Source organism: Crocodylus siamensis, chromosome 1, assembly GCF_052110815.1.
Source record: "Crocodylus siamensis isolate JL-2025a chromosome 1, ASM5211081v1, whole genome shotgun sequence".
NCBI classification, from domain to species: domain Eukaryota; kingdom Metazoa; phylum Chordata; order Crocodylia; family Crocodylidae; genus Crocodylus; species Crocodylus siamensis.
Window position 1 is genome coordinate 192,608,008 of NC_143395.1, and position 17,749 is coordinate 192,625,756.

Sequence of the window (17,749 nt, forward strand, 5' to 3'; positions counted from 1 at the left end):
TTCAGTCTTTCCGACAGGTTCAGCATCAGTAATGGTAGTAAAGACTTCTTGTGACAAAGCCATAAAGATATCAAAAGAATTGTTCAGAGCTAGCTTCAAAGAATGTGATTCCAGTTCTTGCCCTACTACACACTTCCTGTATGACATGAGCTAGCTATCTGCTTTCTGTATGGATCTGTAAAATGGGAATAGAACGTCCTTAACTTTACAAGGGTACTGAGAGGATAAAGAGTGATGGAAGCTCTGATCATATAGAACTGGGGACATATAAATACCTTAAATAGATTGCTATATAATGTACTTGTAGATTAATGTACTTCTATTCTGTTACTATTTCTATAGTCATCCAGGTTTTTTCTGGGAACTAAGCACTTCCACTAGTTCCACTAAATTTAGACTTATATTTTTTCTTTATTTTTACCGTATTTTCAATTCACATTAAAATTAACTAAAGGACCTTATTGCAAATGCTTATTTAAGGCGTGTCTTTGATATAGTGAATCAAAAACAGAATCACCAAAGCAGTAAGTACTGGCAAACCTCTGAAATCAACAGGAATTTTTGCTTCACTGACAGCAGAGCTAGACCAAAGCTGAGTGCTTTTGGAAATCCTATCCTGAGAATTCAGCAAAGGTGTTTACATGCAGCTGATTCCTTTCACTTCTTTTTTTGTTTGTTCCTCTATTTCCTTTTCTAATCTACTTTTCTATCTTGTTTTCTTCAATGTTTTCCACTTTGATTCTTTAACATATGCTTTCAGGTGCAGACAGCTACACAAACAGATAATCTTACTTGAAAATATGTTTTGTGTGCAACCACACCATTCATGGTGCACAGTTATCTATTTTCCTGGAAAAATACATAACTAGCTCAAGCACACATTAATTAGCAGCACACATGCATCTTAAGGGTCTGTTTTTGATCTATATTTGGGATGGACTAGATAACCTCTGGAGGTCCTTTCCAGCCCTACCTCTCTATGATTAACTGAAAAGCTGTATGTCTTTATAGAACTGCTTCCCTTTATGCTGTCTTTGTTTTTCCTCAAAGCATACTGGATTTTGATTAACACTCAGTACTGTATTTCTGAGGAGACTACTGTCCATCATCTACAGTTTGTAGCAAACATTTTAGACCTAAGAAATCCTTGACCTTCTAAGACTCTAACTAAATCATCACATGCACTACTTGTTCTATGATACTTTTTCATGCTGCGTTGTTAATAAGATTCACCTCTTTTCGAAAGGATCACAGCTCAGGGCAAGAGGATGTTCATGCTTTGTGAACAGTCAGTCCTCAGCTGGACTGTCATCAGATTACAAAACGGTACCAACAGACTCACTGGTATTGACGTCTAATTTTTCTGAGATACAGAATACAGAAAATATTCTATTAAGGACTTTAACGTACATTATTTAGGACACTGATGGTACTTGGATCTGCATCTACTACAAATTATTCGTTTCAACAATGTATTGCATTGCGAGAAAGCATCCTAATATCAAACACCAATGGTAATACTTCAAAATACCACACAGTATATCACAATTTAATAATAAAAACTGAAATTATTAGACATTCTTCTCCTCAATACACACAGTATCTAGTGTAGCATTACAGTAATCTAGCTGTTTCTGTACCACATTGGGCAAGGGAGAGCATATTTTGAAAAACCTACATTTCTGTACTCATTGGATGTAAACTGGAACAGTTCAAAGTCAATGGAGCTATCTGGATTTTGCCAGCCACGATTCTGACCCAGTGTCTTCAGGAATGGGCAGATATCCTTCTACTTGTAATGATCTATTTTGTCTACAAATAGCATAGCTGATTGAACATGCACTCAGACCCTCCAAATTTGTGCTACTGATAATGGAGAAGCCACACACTTGTACTTTCTCCTCACACCATAGGCATGTAAAATGTTACACATGTATTTTTTCAACTGCATGACTAAACTGGTAAATACCCAAGAGTCATATACAAACTGGGTATTGCACACATGGGTCAGGCACCTATGAATGCAAACTTTAAGCTGCATTTATTCAAGTTGAAAATAGGATGCATACTGCATGAGGTGACATCTAAACCAAATATTTTAGGAACACCTTTGGAATGTGCAGTCTTTCTTATGTGTATTTGATGAGCTGAAACAAATCATTCAGATTTAACTACATTTTAAGTTTTGTTTTAATGGAAGACTGACTCAAATGTGAAATCCAGAGTTAGATTTCAAAAGCCTCAAAGTGTCTACTTTTCAAAGCTGGGGTTTTGCATCAACCTTTAAAACACAGCAGAAATAAGTTAAACTGTTTTTTGATGACCACTTTGTTTATTCTCCTTCCTGCATCAGCTATTTCTTATGGTGTAGAAAGCCAGTAAGTTGGGCAGGAACATATGCCATTGAGTTAATGGGAGTTTTTCTGGTGATCTCAATGGGGTCACGTGTTAGACACTGGCTACTATTCTTGAAGTAGTAAACTTAGAGCACATTTCCCCTCCTAAGCCACTCTGCCTTGCACAGGAAGACAGAATTAGAGTCCAATACACAACATATTCTTTTCCTTTGTGTATTGAGGCTACAAGTATAGATGTGACTTCTTGGGCACGATATTATTCCATCCATTAAGCACCATGTAGTCTGTTCCCTGTTCAAATGCTGGGAAGCAGTTAATGTAGAAGGTGGATAGGTTTTCCTCCTGCTTGCTGTTTTTTGTGACTTAGTTGATAACACCAAATTATGGGGAAGTGCGGTCACTCTAGAGGATAAGCTGGCAATTCAGGCTGACCTAGACAGGCTTGCAAGGTGGGCAGATCAAAACCTGATGACATTCAACACAGGGTGCTCAATGCAAGGTGCTCCACCTTGGGAGAAAAAAACCCATCATACTTATAGGCTCAGCTGTGCTACACTCACTAGCACCATGACCAAAAGGGACTTGGGGGTCATGATCGACCACAAGATGAAAATGAGCTACCAGTGCAAAGCTGCAGCTAGCAAAGTAAATAAAACTCTGGCTTGCATCTATCGATGCATCTCAAGCAAGACCCAAGAAGTCATCCTCCTGCTTTACTCAGCCTTGATGAGGCTGCAGCTGAAGTACTGCATCCAATTCTGGGCTCCACACTCCACTTGGGGGTCATGACAGACCAGAAGATGAATATGAGCCACCAATGTGATGCCGCAGCCAGCAAAGCTAACAAACCCTGGCTTGCATCTACCAATGCATCTCAAGCAAGACCCAAGAAGTCATCCTCCCACTTTACTAGGCCTTTGTGAGGCCAGAGAGGGAATACTGCATCCAGTTCTGGGCTTCACACTTTAGATGTGGAGAAGCTTGAGACAGTCCAGAGGACAGCCACATGCATGATTAGAGGACAAGAGAACAGGCCCTATGAGGAGAGGCTGAGAGACATGGGACTGTTCAGCCTGGAGAAGCAAAGGCTCAGGGGTGACTTGGTAGAAGCCTATAAGTATATAAGGGATGTGCATCAGAAACTGGGAAAGCATTAGTTTACTAGGGCACCCAAGGGAAGACAAGGTCTAACAGTCACAAACTGTGGCAAGACCATTTTAGGATGGACGTAAGGAAAAATTTCTTTACCATCTGAGTCTCTAGAGTCTGGAATAGACTCCCCCCAGAATTGGCCCAAGTACCTACTCTGAATACCTTTATGAAAATCTTGGATGCTTATCTTGCTGGGGTCATCTGACCCCCAGCTAACTTCCTTCCCCTTGGGCAGAAGGCTGGACCCGATGATCTTGTGAGGTCCCTTCCAGCCCTAATGGCTATGAAATGCAGGAGTGTGGCACAGATGCAGAATGGTGGCAATACAGGAGGAGAGAATGACTTTCTTTTGGGGAGTACTACTTGGTATTTCCTATGAGCTTTATCAAGAGATGCTTGGTGGAACTGTATCATGAATGGAAGCAATGGATACTGGAGGAGTAGAAGTTCCTGAGATATATTTTGCTATTTGTTAAATAGCATTAAACTGTGCTCTGCTCAGCTTCATGTCCTGAACTGTTTTTTTTTCCTTCCCCTCTAACAGGCAAAAAGGCAAAATACATATAAAGGTTAAGTAAGTGTGTGATAATGATCAGGATAGATGGAGATCATTATTCCATGGCTCTCAGTGTTGCAGGAGAGCTGCTCCAGCATCACTTCCCACTGTGACAATAGCAATAACCTCAGGCAATGCTGATGAGAAATCAGTCACAAAGCAGAGCTGCAAATTACAGGTTGAAAGAGTAAGATAAAAAAAGAAAAAGAGAAAAAAAAGAAAAAAACTGGTGAAAATGATATTTCTTTAAGTCAGACTAGAATCACTGGAAATCATTTCTTTCTTGGTAGGGTTTACCTTCATTCTTAAAAGTTACATTTCCCTAAGGAAAGAAAAGTAAGCCTCTAAATAAATAATCAGGACTTGATGTACTGCCAAGGGTTTCTACTAAAGGCTAGGAAAATGATCATTATAATTAAAAATAAATTCAGACTGTGCATATGCTTCTCTTTATGGTGTAATATTACTTTGCTGGGGATGTCATTTTCTTAGCTTAAAAACTAACAGAGGGGTTGATAATTAGTAGTGCAATAAATGTAACCATAACAAAAATGCATTGCTAAACTGAATGGTTTCCCTATCTCCCTAATAATTATTACATGATTGGTTGCTATTGCCATTTGCACTGCTCAGATGAGTGCACAGATGTTACTGAAGCTTTTCTTTGCAATACTTTCAACATGCTCTTGGGCATCTACACGAATGAGATAATTCAGCAGCATTTGTTTTACATGTTAAACTGAACTAAGTGCTTGTTGAATGAATGCAAATGGCAACACGATTGTAACTGGTCTAGCTTGGAATTAAAATCTATGGCTGTCAGCTTTTGTAATGAATCTATAAAATCTAATGATTAAATCCCATTCCAGGCCAGCTGTCTCAGAGTTACTAAGCATGACGAACCCAATAAGAAGTAGAACATGTGTTTTCTGTCTCTTCTCTCCTCCTGTCTCAACCAAAGTTTGTGTACAACTCAAAAGAAAACTATATTTTTCTTATCTTGTTTATTACAACATTTCTCCACCTGTGCTACAATTGTCTTATAATTATGCCAAACCTTAAAGTGAAGTCAAATGAACGCTGAAAGCTACATTTTCAAGAGCAGCTTCTGAAGTTGCTCACAAATGCCAAGTAATCTGCAGGAGCAGCTTGGAAGGACTTTTTGAGAATCTGGACTAATTTAAACCTGGGGAGGCAAAGCAAGTTTGAAACACAAATGCTAGGAACTGTGCTGAGAAGCTAAGATATGTACTATCAAATCACTTATTGTGCTGAAACATTTACAGTATCTAGACAAAATGGGCTGGACATGTGATGTTTCTTCCCTAAAAATTCTGCATTTCTTGGTTGCTGTGCTTTTAAGTTGGACAGTTAGGCTTTCACTGTATGCTGCTCAGCCCTAGTAAAAACTTCCACAAAAATCAAGGGAACTACTACATCTTTTTGTGTACATAAATGAGAGCAGAATGTGGCCCCAGATTCTGCTGCCTCCCCACCGTGTAGGCCTGCACCATAATGTGACAGACCTCCTGCATGTCTCCAACAGCATTCCTATTGAAAAGAGATATTCCATGGATCAGGAATTCTGCATGATGCGGCAGGATCCTGATTAAATAAGTTCTACTGCTTACCTACTGGGCCTTTTCCACATTACAGACAACGTGCTTGCAAAGAATTGCCGTAAAAAAAGGAAGTTGCTTTTGCATAGTCATCTGCAATCTTTCAGAGATCATAATTTTCTGTACTGGAATTTTAACTTTAAAGCAGTCCAGCTGGTTTGGTCCCTCCCCCCCCAGTTTATAGAAAAACACAGTTGCTCTTGAACTGAGTTGTTACATGTCAAGTTTTAGCACAAAACACATTTTACAGCCAAGTTATGAATCTCTGAAAAATGGGTGTCAAATGGAACTGAGGACAGATCATTAACTATATAACAGAATCAGTGGGCACTGTGGAAAGTGCTATGACAAACATATAACAGATCCAAGAAATGACCTCTTGGCCTATTTAGAGGAGGCCGCACCACTGAATGTCTGTGTTTGAATTACTGCACGCTGGTATTCAGCAGAACTAAAGGTGTCAGTTGAGGAATAGCTGTAAAATTAACAACATTAAAAAGACCATAAATCAATTGTACTAGTCATATGTTAGCACATATTCTAGCCTTGTTTCCTTGTTTGATATGAAGCAAGGTGATACTAAGATGAAATCCAACACAAGGAAACAACTGCCCCAGTAAGCATGCTCAAACCAAAATATTTAGTTTTTACATGCTATATTAAAAAATAAACTTGTGAATTTATAATTATTTGCAAAAGGACAAATATTTCCAGTGAAAATTATAAGAAATGAAAACCAAAATTTAGACTCCTAAACATTACTATAGAGTAATTAACTTGCTCTTACAGTTTTAAGTGGGTCTAAACCCCATTTATTCTAATGCACGAACAGTCTAAGTCAGGTTCTTAATATAATTTAAGTCAATGAGAGCTTCTATGTGTTCGTCCTTTTTCAAATGGTACTGCTCCAGAACAGGAGCCTGGATGCTACAGGAAGGCAGCAGACCACAGAATCATAGAAATTTGCTTCTCAAAGGGACTTTATGAGGTCATTTAATTCAACTCCCTGTTCAAGACAGGTACACCACTGCTTAAATTATCCCAGACAAATGTTTGCCTAACTTGCACTTAGAAATTTCCAGGATGGAGATCTACAACCTCCCTAGGTAATCTGTCTGTCCCAGTGCTTAATCATCCTTGTAGTTAGAAAACTCTTCCTAATATCTAATCTTAATCTTCCCTGGTGCAGCAGGACATTATTTCTTGTCCTGTCTCCCAGTGGCCACAGATTACAGCTGATCACCAGTCTCTTCATAACAACTCTTTTTGGATTGGAACTCTGTTATAAAATTCCCCTTCTGTTGTCTTTTCTCTACACTCCATAAATTGAGTTCTTTCTGTATTTCCTCAGAGGTCATGTTTTTTACACTTTTAATCAGACCTCTTTTCTTCAGTAATACACAGTAAAAGGGTCCAAAGTCATAAAAACTACTTTGGAACCCCCCTCTAATCTCTCCAACCAGCACAATCTTAAGATGAAGTTTCATCTCACAAAAATATTGCGGTTCAGTCTGCTGCAGGCCATCTGAAGTACCTTCAGGGTGGTACTTAACAAACTACTGTTGAAATACTAATTCATCTATCCCAAGCCATTGTCCCAGTGTGGTCTGGGGCACTAAACAATTACCCATCTCTTTTCCAAATATAGGGCCTGTTTCAGAGCCCATTTTAAGTCAATGGGAATCTTTCCACTGATTTCAATGAGCTTTGCATCAGGTCTTAACTGAACAGTATAACTTCTGACATGCATTCAGTAGGGGATGATATATTTGTGATGCAGTGAGAATATCAGTCAATATTGGTGCTCTCTCTGCTTTGTAGAATAACAGAGTAGAGGATCATTTATTGTTGTGTGTCTAGAGTACAGTACGAGTGCAAACATGCTGCTAGGTCAGTAAAGCAATAAATCAGACCTTTCTAGTACAGTACCTGTGAGGTAGGTGTTGTGTGAGGAGTTGATAAAATAGTGAGACAGTGGTTGAGACATATCTTCATTCAAATCCAGTTTCTCAGGTGCGACAACGCCATTCTCCTCCCCACTCAGATATCGCATAAATCCATCCACTGATATCTGTCCTGGGAAAACACAGACCCAGGGGAGGCATACATTAATTCTAAGTACAGTATCTTCAGGACATACAAACTTTTTTAGTTGATCCATATTAAGAACACAGCGAATGAGGACCAATATGATAACAATGTTTTCTCTATCTAGTTATGAACATATCCTAGTTTTATAGTATTTACCATAGTATTCTTATCATAATTACTGCTAAGACCTCGAAATGGTGTGTAGAGATCTAAATACATGTCATTAAGTGGAATAAGATTGGGTAATCAATTCATTGCTCTGAAAATGAAGGTACTGTACTCAAGCAAACAGATTACTATGCACTGCTTTTATTCTTCTTCCACTCACTGGAGAGAGAGACTAGGATCAAAATTCCCTGTATATGGTCCAAATATAAAATATTATACTGTTCTGCTATTTCTTCTGGTCTGCTCATTGTCTTCAAGATCATCTCCATTTACTCCATTTCCTTGGGACCAAAGCAGGGACTAACTTAATTTTATTCTATTTCTATTCAGGCAACTTCCCTTGGACAGCAATGGTAGTTTGCCTGAGCAATGACAGAAGAAAAACAGCATTGCTAGAGGAAATAAACACACCGCTAATCTGAGGGCCAGAAATCCCTTAATTGGATGGATTAAGAACAATTCACGAGAACTGGTAATTTCTCTGTCTTGTGAATATCACAGAAATAATAGAACACAGGACTGGAATGGACCTTGAAAGGTCCTCTAGCACATCCCTTTTCCAAGACTTGTCACAGGGTGACCTGTATCAACTTGCCACAGAATGGTCATTTCACCTTCAGAGGAGTCAACCAGCCTGGCTGAAAAGCTGCAGCTGCAGGAAGGCTAGTAGTGAGGGAGTGGCTCGCTGGCAGGGCTACAGGAAGAGTGCAAATGTGGAAGTAATGGTGAGTTGGACTGCTTAAAGGTCAGGACTGCTGTGAAGGTCAGAGTTTATAAGGAACCTCTCCAATTGTCTGGGACAGGATATCATTTGCTTTGTTTAAAGACCCCCTTTATTGCTGGCGCTGGCTGAGCCACTGCTCAGGGAGCACAAGCCTGCCTGAAGAAACTCACAAACATGGCAACCTGCTTACACAACTACACCTAAATCATTCCTTACAGCTGTCCAATCTGTTCTTAAAAAAATCCTTCGCTAATGGAGATTCTCAGCTTCACTTAACTATCCTTCAACTATCTTGAAGGTGAAACAGTTTCTTAATGTCTCATCTAAATCTCCCTTGCTGCACTTTAAGCAGCTTACTACTTGTTCTATCCTAGTGGAGAAAACAATGATTTTTTTGCAGCAATCTTTTATGCATCTGATGACTGTTACCACATCTCTCCTTGGTCTTCTTTTCTCCAAGCTAAACCAATCCAGTTATCTAAATTCCTCCCACCGCCCCACACCCCTGCTTTCTAGACCTTTGATCATTTTTGGTGTTCTTCTTTGGTCTCTCTCCAACTGGTCCACAACTTTCATGAAGTGTACTGCCCAAAGACACTACATAATCTACTGGAAGCCAGTGCTGAACAGGGTGGAAGGATTGCTTCATGTGGCTGTCATACATCACTCCTGTTTATACATGCCAATATGAAGTTTGGGGGGTTTTATTCTTATAACATTAGTCAACAATAACATACCATTATGATACACCATATGATGCACTTAGGATGCACCATAACCCCCAGATTATTTTGGCAGAAATGCTGCCTTGTCTTGCCCAACTTTTTTTTGTACAACATTTAAGTTAAATTAAAACAAAATTTCAGTTTGAGTAAAACTAAATTTCACTATGCATATCTGAACCCAGAATATGTTAGAAGTGCTTGGCAAACATGAGTTGGTTTTCTTTATGTAATTCTACTTCCGTTTGAAATGGTATTGCACAGGGTGCTGGTGTTGTGTAGTGCTTTCATATTAAGAACACAGGAATGGAAGCGTCTCCTGCACCATCAAGTCCAGTCCTCTCTGTTCACAGGCAACCATTCATCCAAGATAATGATTTTAGGAAATGCCCTGTAATTGCCAGTTCAAATCCTTACACACAGTGGGTGCGTCCAGACTTGCCCGCACATGCCTCTTGTAGCGTCTCAAATTCCTTTGAGATGCTGCAAGAGGCATGTGCAGGAATGAGAAAATGTTCCCCATGGTGCAAATTTACAGCTTGGGGGCAAAATTAGACCCCTGGATATCCAGGGGTCAAAAAATCCTGCAGAGAAAAAAAAGCTGGGCAGGGCACAGTCCCGAAACATTCCCTGAGGCAATTGGAGGCTGGGTCCAACACAAAGATGCTCTGGCTGCCAGAGCATCTCTATGGTTAGCCCTCACCCTGGTGCTGAAACACACCATGCCAGCTGCAAGGAGCTGCACCCAGGCTCCACTGCAGGTAAGTAATGGGTCAGGGGAGATGAAGGAGGGGGGAGGGGGGACCATGTGGGGGACTATGGGGGGGACTCCCACCAGCCCTACCTGCTCCCTCAGCCCCCCTGATCCCTTCCCCACCCAGCCCCACCCCCCTTAGCCCCCCTGATGGCTGCCCTGCCCGACCTTACCCCCACAGTCCCTCCAACCCCTGCCATCCCTGCTCCCCCACCCTAGCATCCCAGGAAATAAAAAAAAAAAAAAACCAAAAAACCTCCAACACCTGCAGTGACTGTCAGTTCCAGGTGCCATTGGGGTCACTGGGGCAGCTCTGGGGTCACTGGCAGCCCTGCTGCCCCCGGCTGTCCTGTGCTGCCCAGTGGTGGGACTCTGCCAGGAGGCCCCAGAGTGCCCAGTGGTGGGGTATTTTACAGAGTGGCTTTGGGATTTTTTAATCAGGGATTTTTCAGTTTTCCAGTAGGGAAAACCAGAATTCCTGTTAGGGAGGCCAGTGGCAGGACCCTGCCTGCTCAGAGCTGGCACCTTGGACCCATCTGGCTGTGGCTGACCTCCTGGCCAATTGGCGCCAGAAGGACATGCTTTGACTGTTCAAAGCAGGCCACCACACTGGGAACATCTTCCGGGCAATAGCTGCCCAGATGGCCAGGCAGGGGGCACACATGCCAGTAATGCCACACAAAGGCCAACTCTACAGCCACAGCCCACTGCCAGCTGGCCCAGAAGGGCAGATACCTCTATTGGCTATGCAGTCTCCATCTGGGTCTGGCAGATGCACAGCAGGTCACAGCCAGGCAGCAGCCCCCACTGCCAGACTGCTGCAGTGGGTAGAGGGAGCAGGGAACGCTCAGGGCTGTTTCAGCAGGCCAGCTGGCACAAGGGGTAGTGTCCCCAGGTACCAATTGGCTGGGCACCAGAAGCTCCTAAGAGTGAGTAGCCCTGAGCTACTTGACAGGGCAGCTTTTTGTACTGGTGGGGCCAGGACAGGACAGCTTTTTATACTGATCCAGCAGGAGGAGCCAGCAGGGTTATTTTGCCCCAAGTGGCACAATTTGCCTCACACCAAAGTGCATGTCTGGTCACGTGCACGGAGGCAAAAAGCCCAGGCTCAATTCTGCACTACTTCTATTGGAGCTGCTGCAAATGCACATGCCTGCATGTGTGGATGCACCCAATGAGGCACAAACCAGGGGCATTCTAATTATGCCACAAGTAAGAGGAAATGAGGGCACTGCCAATGTCCTCCTACTGCAAAGGCAGAAGTAACTGGTTAATATATCCTCAGAGGATCCTATCACAAAGATACGTTCATCCTTGACAGAAATAGAAACACCATTGTTGACTCAAGCAGAGTTTTACTAACTTACACAGGGGTGTAATTTGACTTACAAGCCACTCTATATTACATAGTAGGTTGAATATTGATTTATAGATTTGGAATTACACTTTTAATCTCAGGTCTCTATTTCATATAATATATTGCAATGCACCAAGTTATAACATTTCCTGTCAGGACTTCTCTCAACCTTTTCTGTTTTTGATTGCCTACTTTTCCTTTATTTTTGACAATTTTTAGTAACTCAGAGCTTTCGGTTCGTTCCAGGCTACACTCAGTACAAACACTGAATGCTCTGTCTTTTGAAGAACCTGTGACAGCAACATCTACTGGGGTGTGTGAAGCTTCAGTTGCTGATTCGATTTGGCAGAGATTTGGCCCAATTTGGTGGCTAAATCTCCAAATTTGAGTCAGGAGACCCTTTAATCTGTCTGAATCAAACCATCACCCTCTGAATTGATTTGGACAGATTCAGAAAAATTCGGAGATTCGGACATAGACGCAGCTTTAAATGCTTTTTCTATATACCTCAGGATACCAGGGGGCTCGTGGATGTTAAGATGCTGGGGGAGATAGAGCGTCTCACAGGAGCACAGGGGGCTACGCAACATGCTTGGCAACAGACCCGGAAGTGGACCAGAAGCACTTCCAGTCCACTTCTGGGTCTGCCAGGCAGCACACTGGGGGGCACCCCCTCATCCCCCTGTCTCAGCAACTGGTGCCTCCTGAATCTGGGGTGGTACTGGGGGTCCCCCTATGACTGATCACTGAGCCAGGGGAGTGCTCCTAGGAGGACCCGGAAGTGGACTGGAAGTACTTTCAGTCCACTTCTGGGTTTACCGCCAAACATGCCACCTCCCCACCGCCGCACGCTTCTGTGGGATGCTCCATCCACCCCAGCATTGCAGCGTTCATGAGCTGCACTTGGTACCTTGAGGTTTGTAGAAAAAACTTTTAAAGGTATGTGTATGGTTGAATTGCTGATTCTCCAAATCAGCATTGAATCTTCACATTTGGATTCAGCCAAATAGAATCAGGGGCAACTAATCGAATCACTGTCCCTGACTTGGGCTGAATCCAAATCCAAATTGAATAAGGCTCGTTTCACACACCCCTAACATCTACCCAGGATGATATCTCCCAACAATGCCGGCTTTTTTCTTCTTGGCCTCTCACAAGTATCCTGTATAATACCTCTAACTAATAGTTTTTACATTTCCTTTCCCCCTTTTATTGTAAATCACCCCAAAACTTTTTGGAAAGGGAAGCATATAAATCTAATAATGAACTAAATAAAGTTGTTACTGACCCATAGGGATCTTAGCTCTACTTCTAAATCTGCTACCTTCTTTTAGATAACATTAGCAAATATCATCTGACCAGTAAAAAGGTGGGAGCTTCCCCCCACCCAGCCACCTTTATAAAGTGCTTCATAAACACAGGATGAAAATGGGGTATACAAGTATAAAGTATTTATTCTATCACTAAGCATGGGATTTGGACCCTGCTCAGAGAGGAAGAAAAGGGCAGCCAAACAAAGTGTTTTAACTCTACAACACTTCTAAATGTTGATGTCTTGTTCTCGTAACAACCAGTGATTATGGCACCACACGAATCTCCCACACAAATCTCTTCATGTGACAAAGAGTTTAGTGAGAATACAGAATAGCCCAATTATCATGCATGCTTATGACAACAATTGTAAGGAGGCTGAAAGGAAAAACAATTAAGTCCATCCACTGTTTGAAGACTGCAGTTGTCTGAGGCTCCTTGGATGCTCTCTCATAGAGTAATTTATCACCAACAGACTGGGTGCATCTACACATCATTGTGCAGTGATGCTGTTACAGCGCCATGCTTTAGTACTTAACTGGGGAGTTCGCCACAATGGTGTTGTAACTGGTGATCACGTGTAGTCCCGTGTGATCACTAAATCCTAAGGAGGGCAGTTTTAGCTCCATTTAAGAGATGGGAATCTGAGGTACAGAACTGATTAACCTTTATCACATGAGAAGTTGGTGAGGAAAGGCTGGGAATTCATCCACATGGTCCCCTTCTGGCACAGCCTCATCTCTTATTTACTAGCCCTTTCTGAGGACAAAAGAAAGGAACATGATGCCTAGGCTTGAAGTCCAAAGAGACTTTCTTCTGTTTTATGAGCCATTTGTCCCTTTGTTCCACTCAAGCTAAAGAAAGGGAAAGGGAACACCAGGTTCTTGAGTGGGCCGTCTGTATTTTATCACTGGAATTATTTTCATAGAGGTCACACAAAACACAGCTACAGAACATTACTTCTTCTCTCCCCCCGCAAACCCATCACAATTAAGCAGCCAGCATCTTAGAAATGGAAGCAATTTGTGAGCAGAAATACAGCCGATATTACACTGGCAAGAGTTTGTGGAATGGAATAGAGGCACCAGATGTCAAAGATACATTCATTCCTGGATACTAAAGAATAGACTGTGTGAGTCCATGCAAATTATATTGCTGAGGCCAACTGCAATGAGAGGTAATTCTCCACGGATGGGAGTTTATAATAAAAACACTTTAATTTATTGGTAAGGTTAGTTCTCAGTATTTTTCATCATCTGTCCTTTCCCTAGTTAGTTCATCATCAGTTCTTTCCCTATCAGCTCTCATATTTTATCTCTGTATGAGGAAAAGGAACATCTGTCAGGCAGAAAGCTATAATAAGCAGGGCTGACACTGAAATTATGGTTCTTCAAGCTCTTATCCAGAGAAAAGAATAAAGTCCTGGGACTGAAAAGGACAGTTAGTCAGGGACTGACCATAAAGATGTTACTCAGGCAATAATTCTGCTAGGTTTATGTTATATTTTCAACTTTATTACTCCAAGTTTTTTTTCTCCTTTTTGGGTCCAGAGAAGTGCTCGTGTTTAATTTCTTCAAAATAGTCAATACTCTATCTCTCTGATGTAAACTGCAATACATGGACAGTCAAGCTGTTTTGTTTCTTCTCATTCTCCATTGACATGAATAAAAACTTAAAAAAAACCCATTCCCTGTCTGGTTGTGTGGCTCTCAGGGTATTCCCTTAGTAACATCTCTAGATTCCTTCAATCCTGTCTTCAGTAAGTTTGATTCACTATTACGGATTAAAAGCTAGTGCCTGAACCAAAGCCTTCTGAAGTCAACTGAAAAACTACCATTGATATCAATGGATGCTGGGTGAAACCCTCCTAAATAATCCATTGACAATGCAAAAAAGCCTAGACTCTAGATAACTGTCTTTAAGCTATGTTAGTTCTGGGTTAACATGCTTAGACTCTCCTTTAAGTTATAATCATCCCAGACAGATATGTCCAGGTACATTTTGCAAAAATCAGTAAAGTACCTTTCCTTTGCTAGTGCTGTAAATCATTCAGTAGAGTCACCAGTGTCCAGAATACCTTTATCTTTCTCATCAGAATACCCCAGGTGACTGTTACAATGACTGTTCATAGCTTACTTATAAAATTGTTTCATAGGATGACTCAGAAGTGCCCTCTCTGAATGTTCACTCATGATGTGCAAAAAATAACTCTCACTTCCTTCTGTGGCAACTTGCCTTTATCAGTGCTTTACTTGGCTCTTTTCTGTCATGCCCTGGATTTTTGCTCTGTTTAAAGATCTGTGTTCCACAGACGAAAAGAAATATGTCCACGTATTCTCCAGCTCTTGTTATCTTTTATACCATTTTCTAAGTCTTTTACTTACATGCTATCAAAACTTATAGTTACCATGAAAATAAGATTAAGGATGTTCTAAGTACCATTTTTCAACTTAAGCCAAACCTGTTTCTGTTCAATGTAGGATGCTGGCTTTATAACTCTTTACAAAGGAAATGCATATGGATATATTTTGGTGTCAAAATCATGTAAAAAACCCAGGCTGGTTCAGAATTTTTGGCTTCTGTTTTTGTGTGTTTTTAGTAAAGAGAAAACAGATGGGTCATGAATGTTCTTTATGTTTTTGACAAAGCTGGCTTGCGCTTGATGAGTTTTTGACCTTCCTTGCTACTTCTTGTTCTCAAATTAAACAAACTCAAATAGCATAGTCTGTATTATGCTACAGCCGGATTATTTGCAAAGCCTGTTGTAACTATCTTGCTCTTGTACAGAATTTGTACTTGACGATTAGCACATGGATATTCTTGTTTTCCCTAGCATGTAGTCATCATCCTGAGAAGGACAGGAGAGGAGTACTAGCTATATGATATTCTGTTCCTAAACTATACATACATAAGGCTCCAGTTAAGGTTTACTGAAAGCAGCATACTGGGTATGTGGATACAAAGAACTGATTCCAGTATTTTTCCCATATAGCACCATGAAACAGGTGGTGAAAAAATAACAGAACAAGTACTGAGAAAAAAGCGTGAATGCCTCTAAAAAAATATCATAGATGATAAATGGGCCATAATTCTACATACTAGAGAAAGAAAATTAGAAAAGTACCTAAATGGTTTAAAAGCCTATGTCCCATGTTGAAATATGACATAAGCATTTAGAAAAACTCAAGGGGAGTTAGACACTTTGGCAAAACCCATTAGGCATCTATCAGTACCTGTAGGCACCTCAAAACCTTTAGAAATGTGCCTTTTAAGTATCTAGGTCAGTTTTGCCAAGGGAACACAAGGCCTTTAAGTTACTTAAGGCCCTTGAATATTTTCCCCATCCCGTCACAAAATTAAGGGCATATCTATTCTGCTGGTATTTGCAAATTTAGGTTCCTGTTCTTGCTGAAAGCCCCTATGCTTATTTCTAAAGTGAATATTACCACACTGTTACTTGCTTCTCTGTGGGCACGTCTACACATGTGCTTTACTGCAGAGTAGATCAATTTGCTCTGCAGAAAAGCATCAGTCTACATTTAGACCACTATTAGGCCAGATTAAATTAATTTACTTCACCGCAGGATAATCCCATCACACACAAGTACTACAAAATGAATGCAGTTAAACACACGTATGTGTTGATGGTGATGCGGGAGCAAATTGTGTCTGGTCAGCAAGCCAGCAGTGGGCCAGCCTGCTGCTGAACCACATGGCTTGGCAGCATCAGGAACTCTGTGGCTCAGGCAGCTACTTCACCACCCAATGCTGCTACCTGCTGCCCAGAGCTAACCCCCGTGCACTCTGCCAGCCTCAGGCTGCCCCCTGGGCCACACTACCAGCACCAGCTGGAGCCTGGGGCTGACCCCATGCCCCTGCCAGCCCAGGGCCGGCACCCCAGCAGCTGCGGCCAGAGCCTGGAGCTCCCCCTGGCTTCTGAAGAGGGGCAGAGCAGAGCAGGAGCAGCCCTGGCCTAAACTACTGCTCCCTGGCTGAATTTGCTGCTGTCCCAGGTCCAGGTTAGACGCTGCACCCGGGAGTAGATTACTGCAGTGCAAATTATTCCACAGTGAATTCAGTTGTAATTAATTCCACATGTAGATGTGCCCTGAATTGCCAATTTTCAATGTGCTTACCATATAGATGAGTCCTCAAATATACCTAGTCCTTCACTGGTGTGTGCCCAGTTCTTGTTTCTCAGCCTTCTAGGCCTTACACAACCTCTCTCTTTGCACTCTGTGCACTGGAAAATGGAAGCTATTTATATGAACTTGTGTAGTGTTTAACTCCTCATTTCCCTCACAGGTTGTTTTGGCTTGCCAATCTGGAGCCTGAAGGAGGCTTTCACTGATAAACCAGGGATATGCTCCCAACATGCAGCCGAGTAGACAGAGGAATACATATGCTTTTTGGTGTCTATCCAGAGGACAGACTCAGTTGGACATTTACTGAATTGGGTTGCGCTGTCCACAATATAGCTAGCACTTGAATCAGCTCTGTCAAAGGGAAAAGGACACTAATCACATATCTTGCAATGACCCTGCTTTATTCCCCTGCTACATGGAGCTGGATGAGCCTCAGCTTCCTGCAAATTTCCTTGTTTAATGGTTGAAAAGCACATTTTGCTCTCTGTAAGCAGTCAGCAGGTCTGACTGAGCAGGACTTAAGCTGTTCCTGTTTAGATCTGTGTATTTAATCAAGGTCTGTATCTGTGGTTGTCCACTTAACTCGGCACAACCGTGTTACACAGTTTCACTGAAGTCTGAAAAACAGCAAGCAAGCTTCCCAAACTAATTAAATGGCACCCCACATACCCAGACTTGCAGTTACATTTACACAGATATTTTATTTGGCAAAGAAATCAGTCCTTACCTGGTACAATCCATAAAATTAATCAGGCACAATATACCCCATACAGATCAGCAGTCCCCTTGCCCC

At 41.7% G+C, this 17,749-nt stretch overlaps 1 protein-coding gene across 5 annotated transcripts in view; it reads right to left on the bottom strand.

Annotated features, from left to right (window-relative positions):
* Positions 1-17,749, bottom strand: part of PLCB1 (phospholipase C beta 1) — a 749,766-nt gene that overhangs the window by 211,120 nt on the left and 520,897 nt on the right. For all 5 annotated transcript variants that reach the window (XM_090051563.1, XM_090051555.1, XM_090051579.1 and 2 more), the window contains one exon: positions 7,614-7,760. In XM_090051563.1, the coding sequence (XP_089907689.1) occupies positions 7,614-7,760 (147 nt within the window). The remainder of the gene's footprint in view (positions 1-7,613; positions 7,761-17,749) is intronic.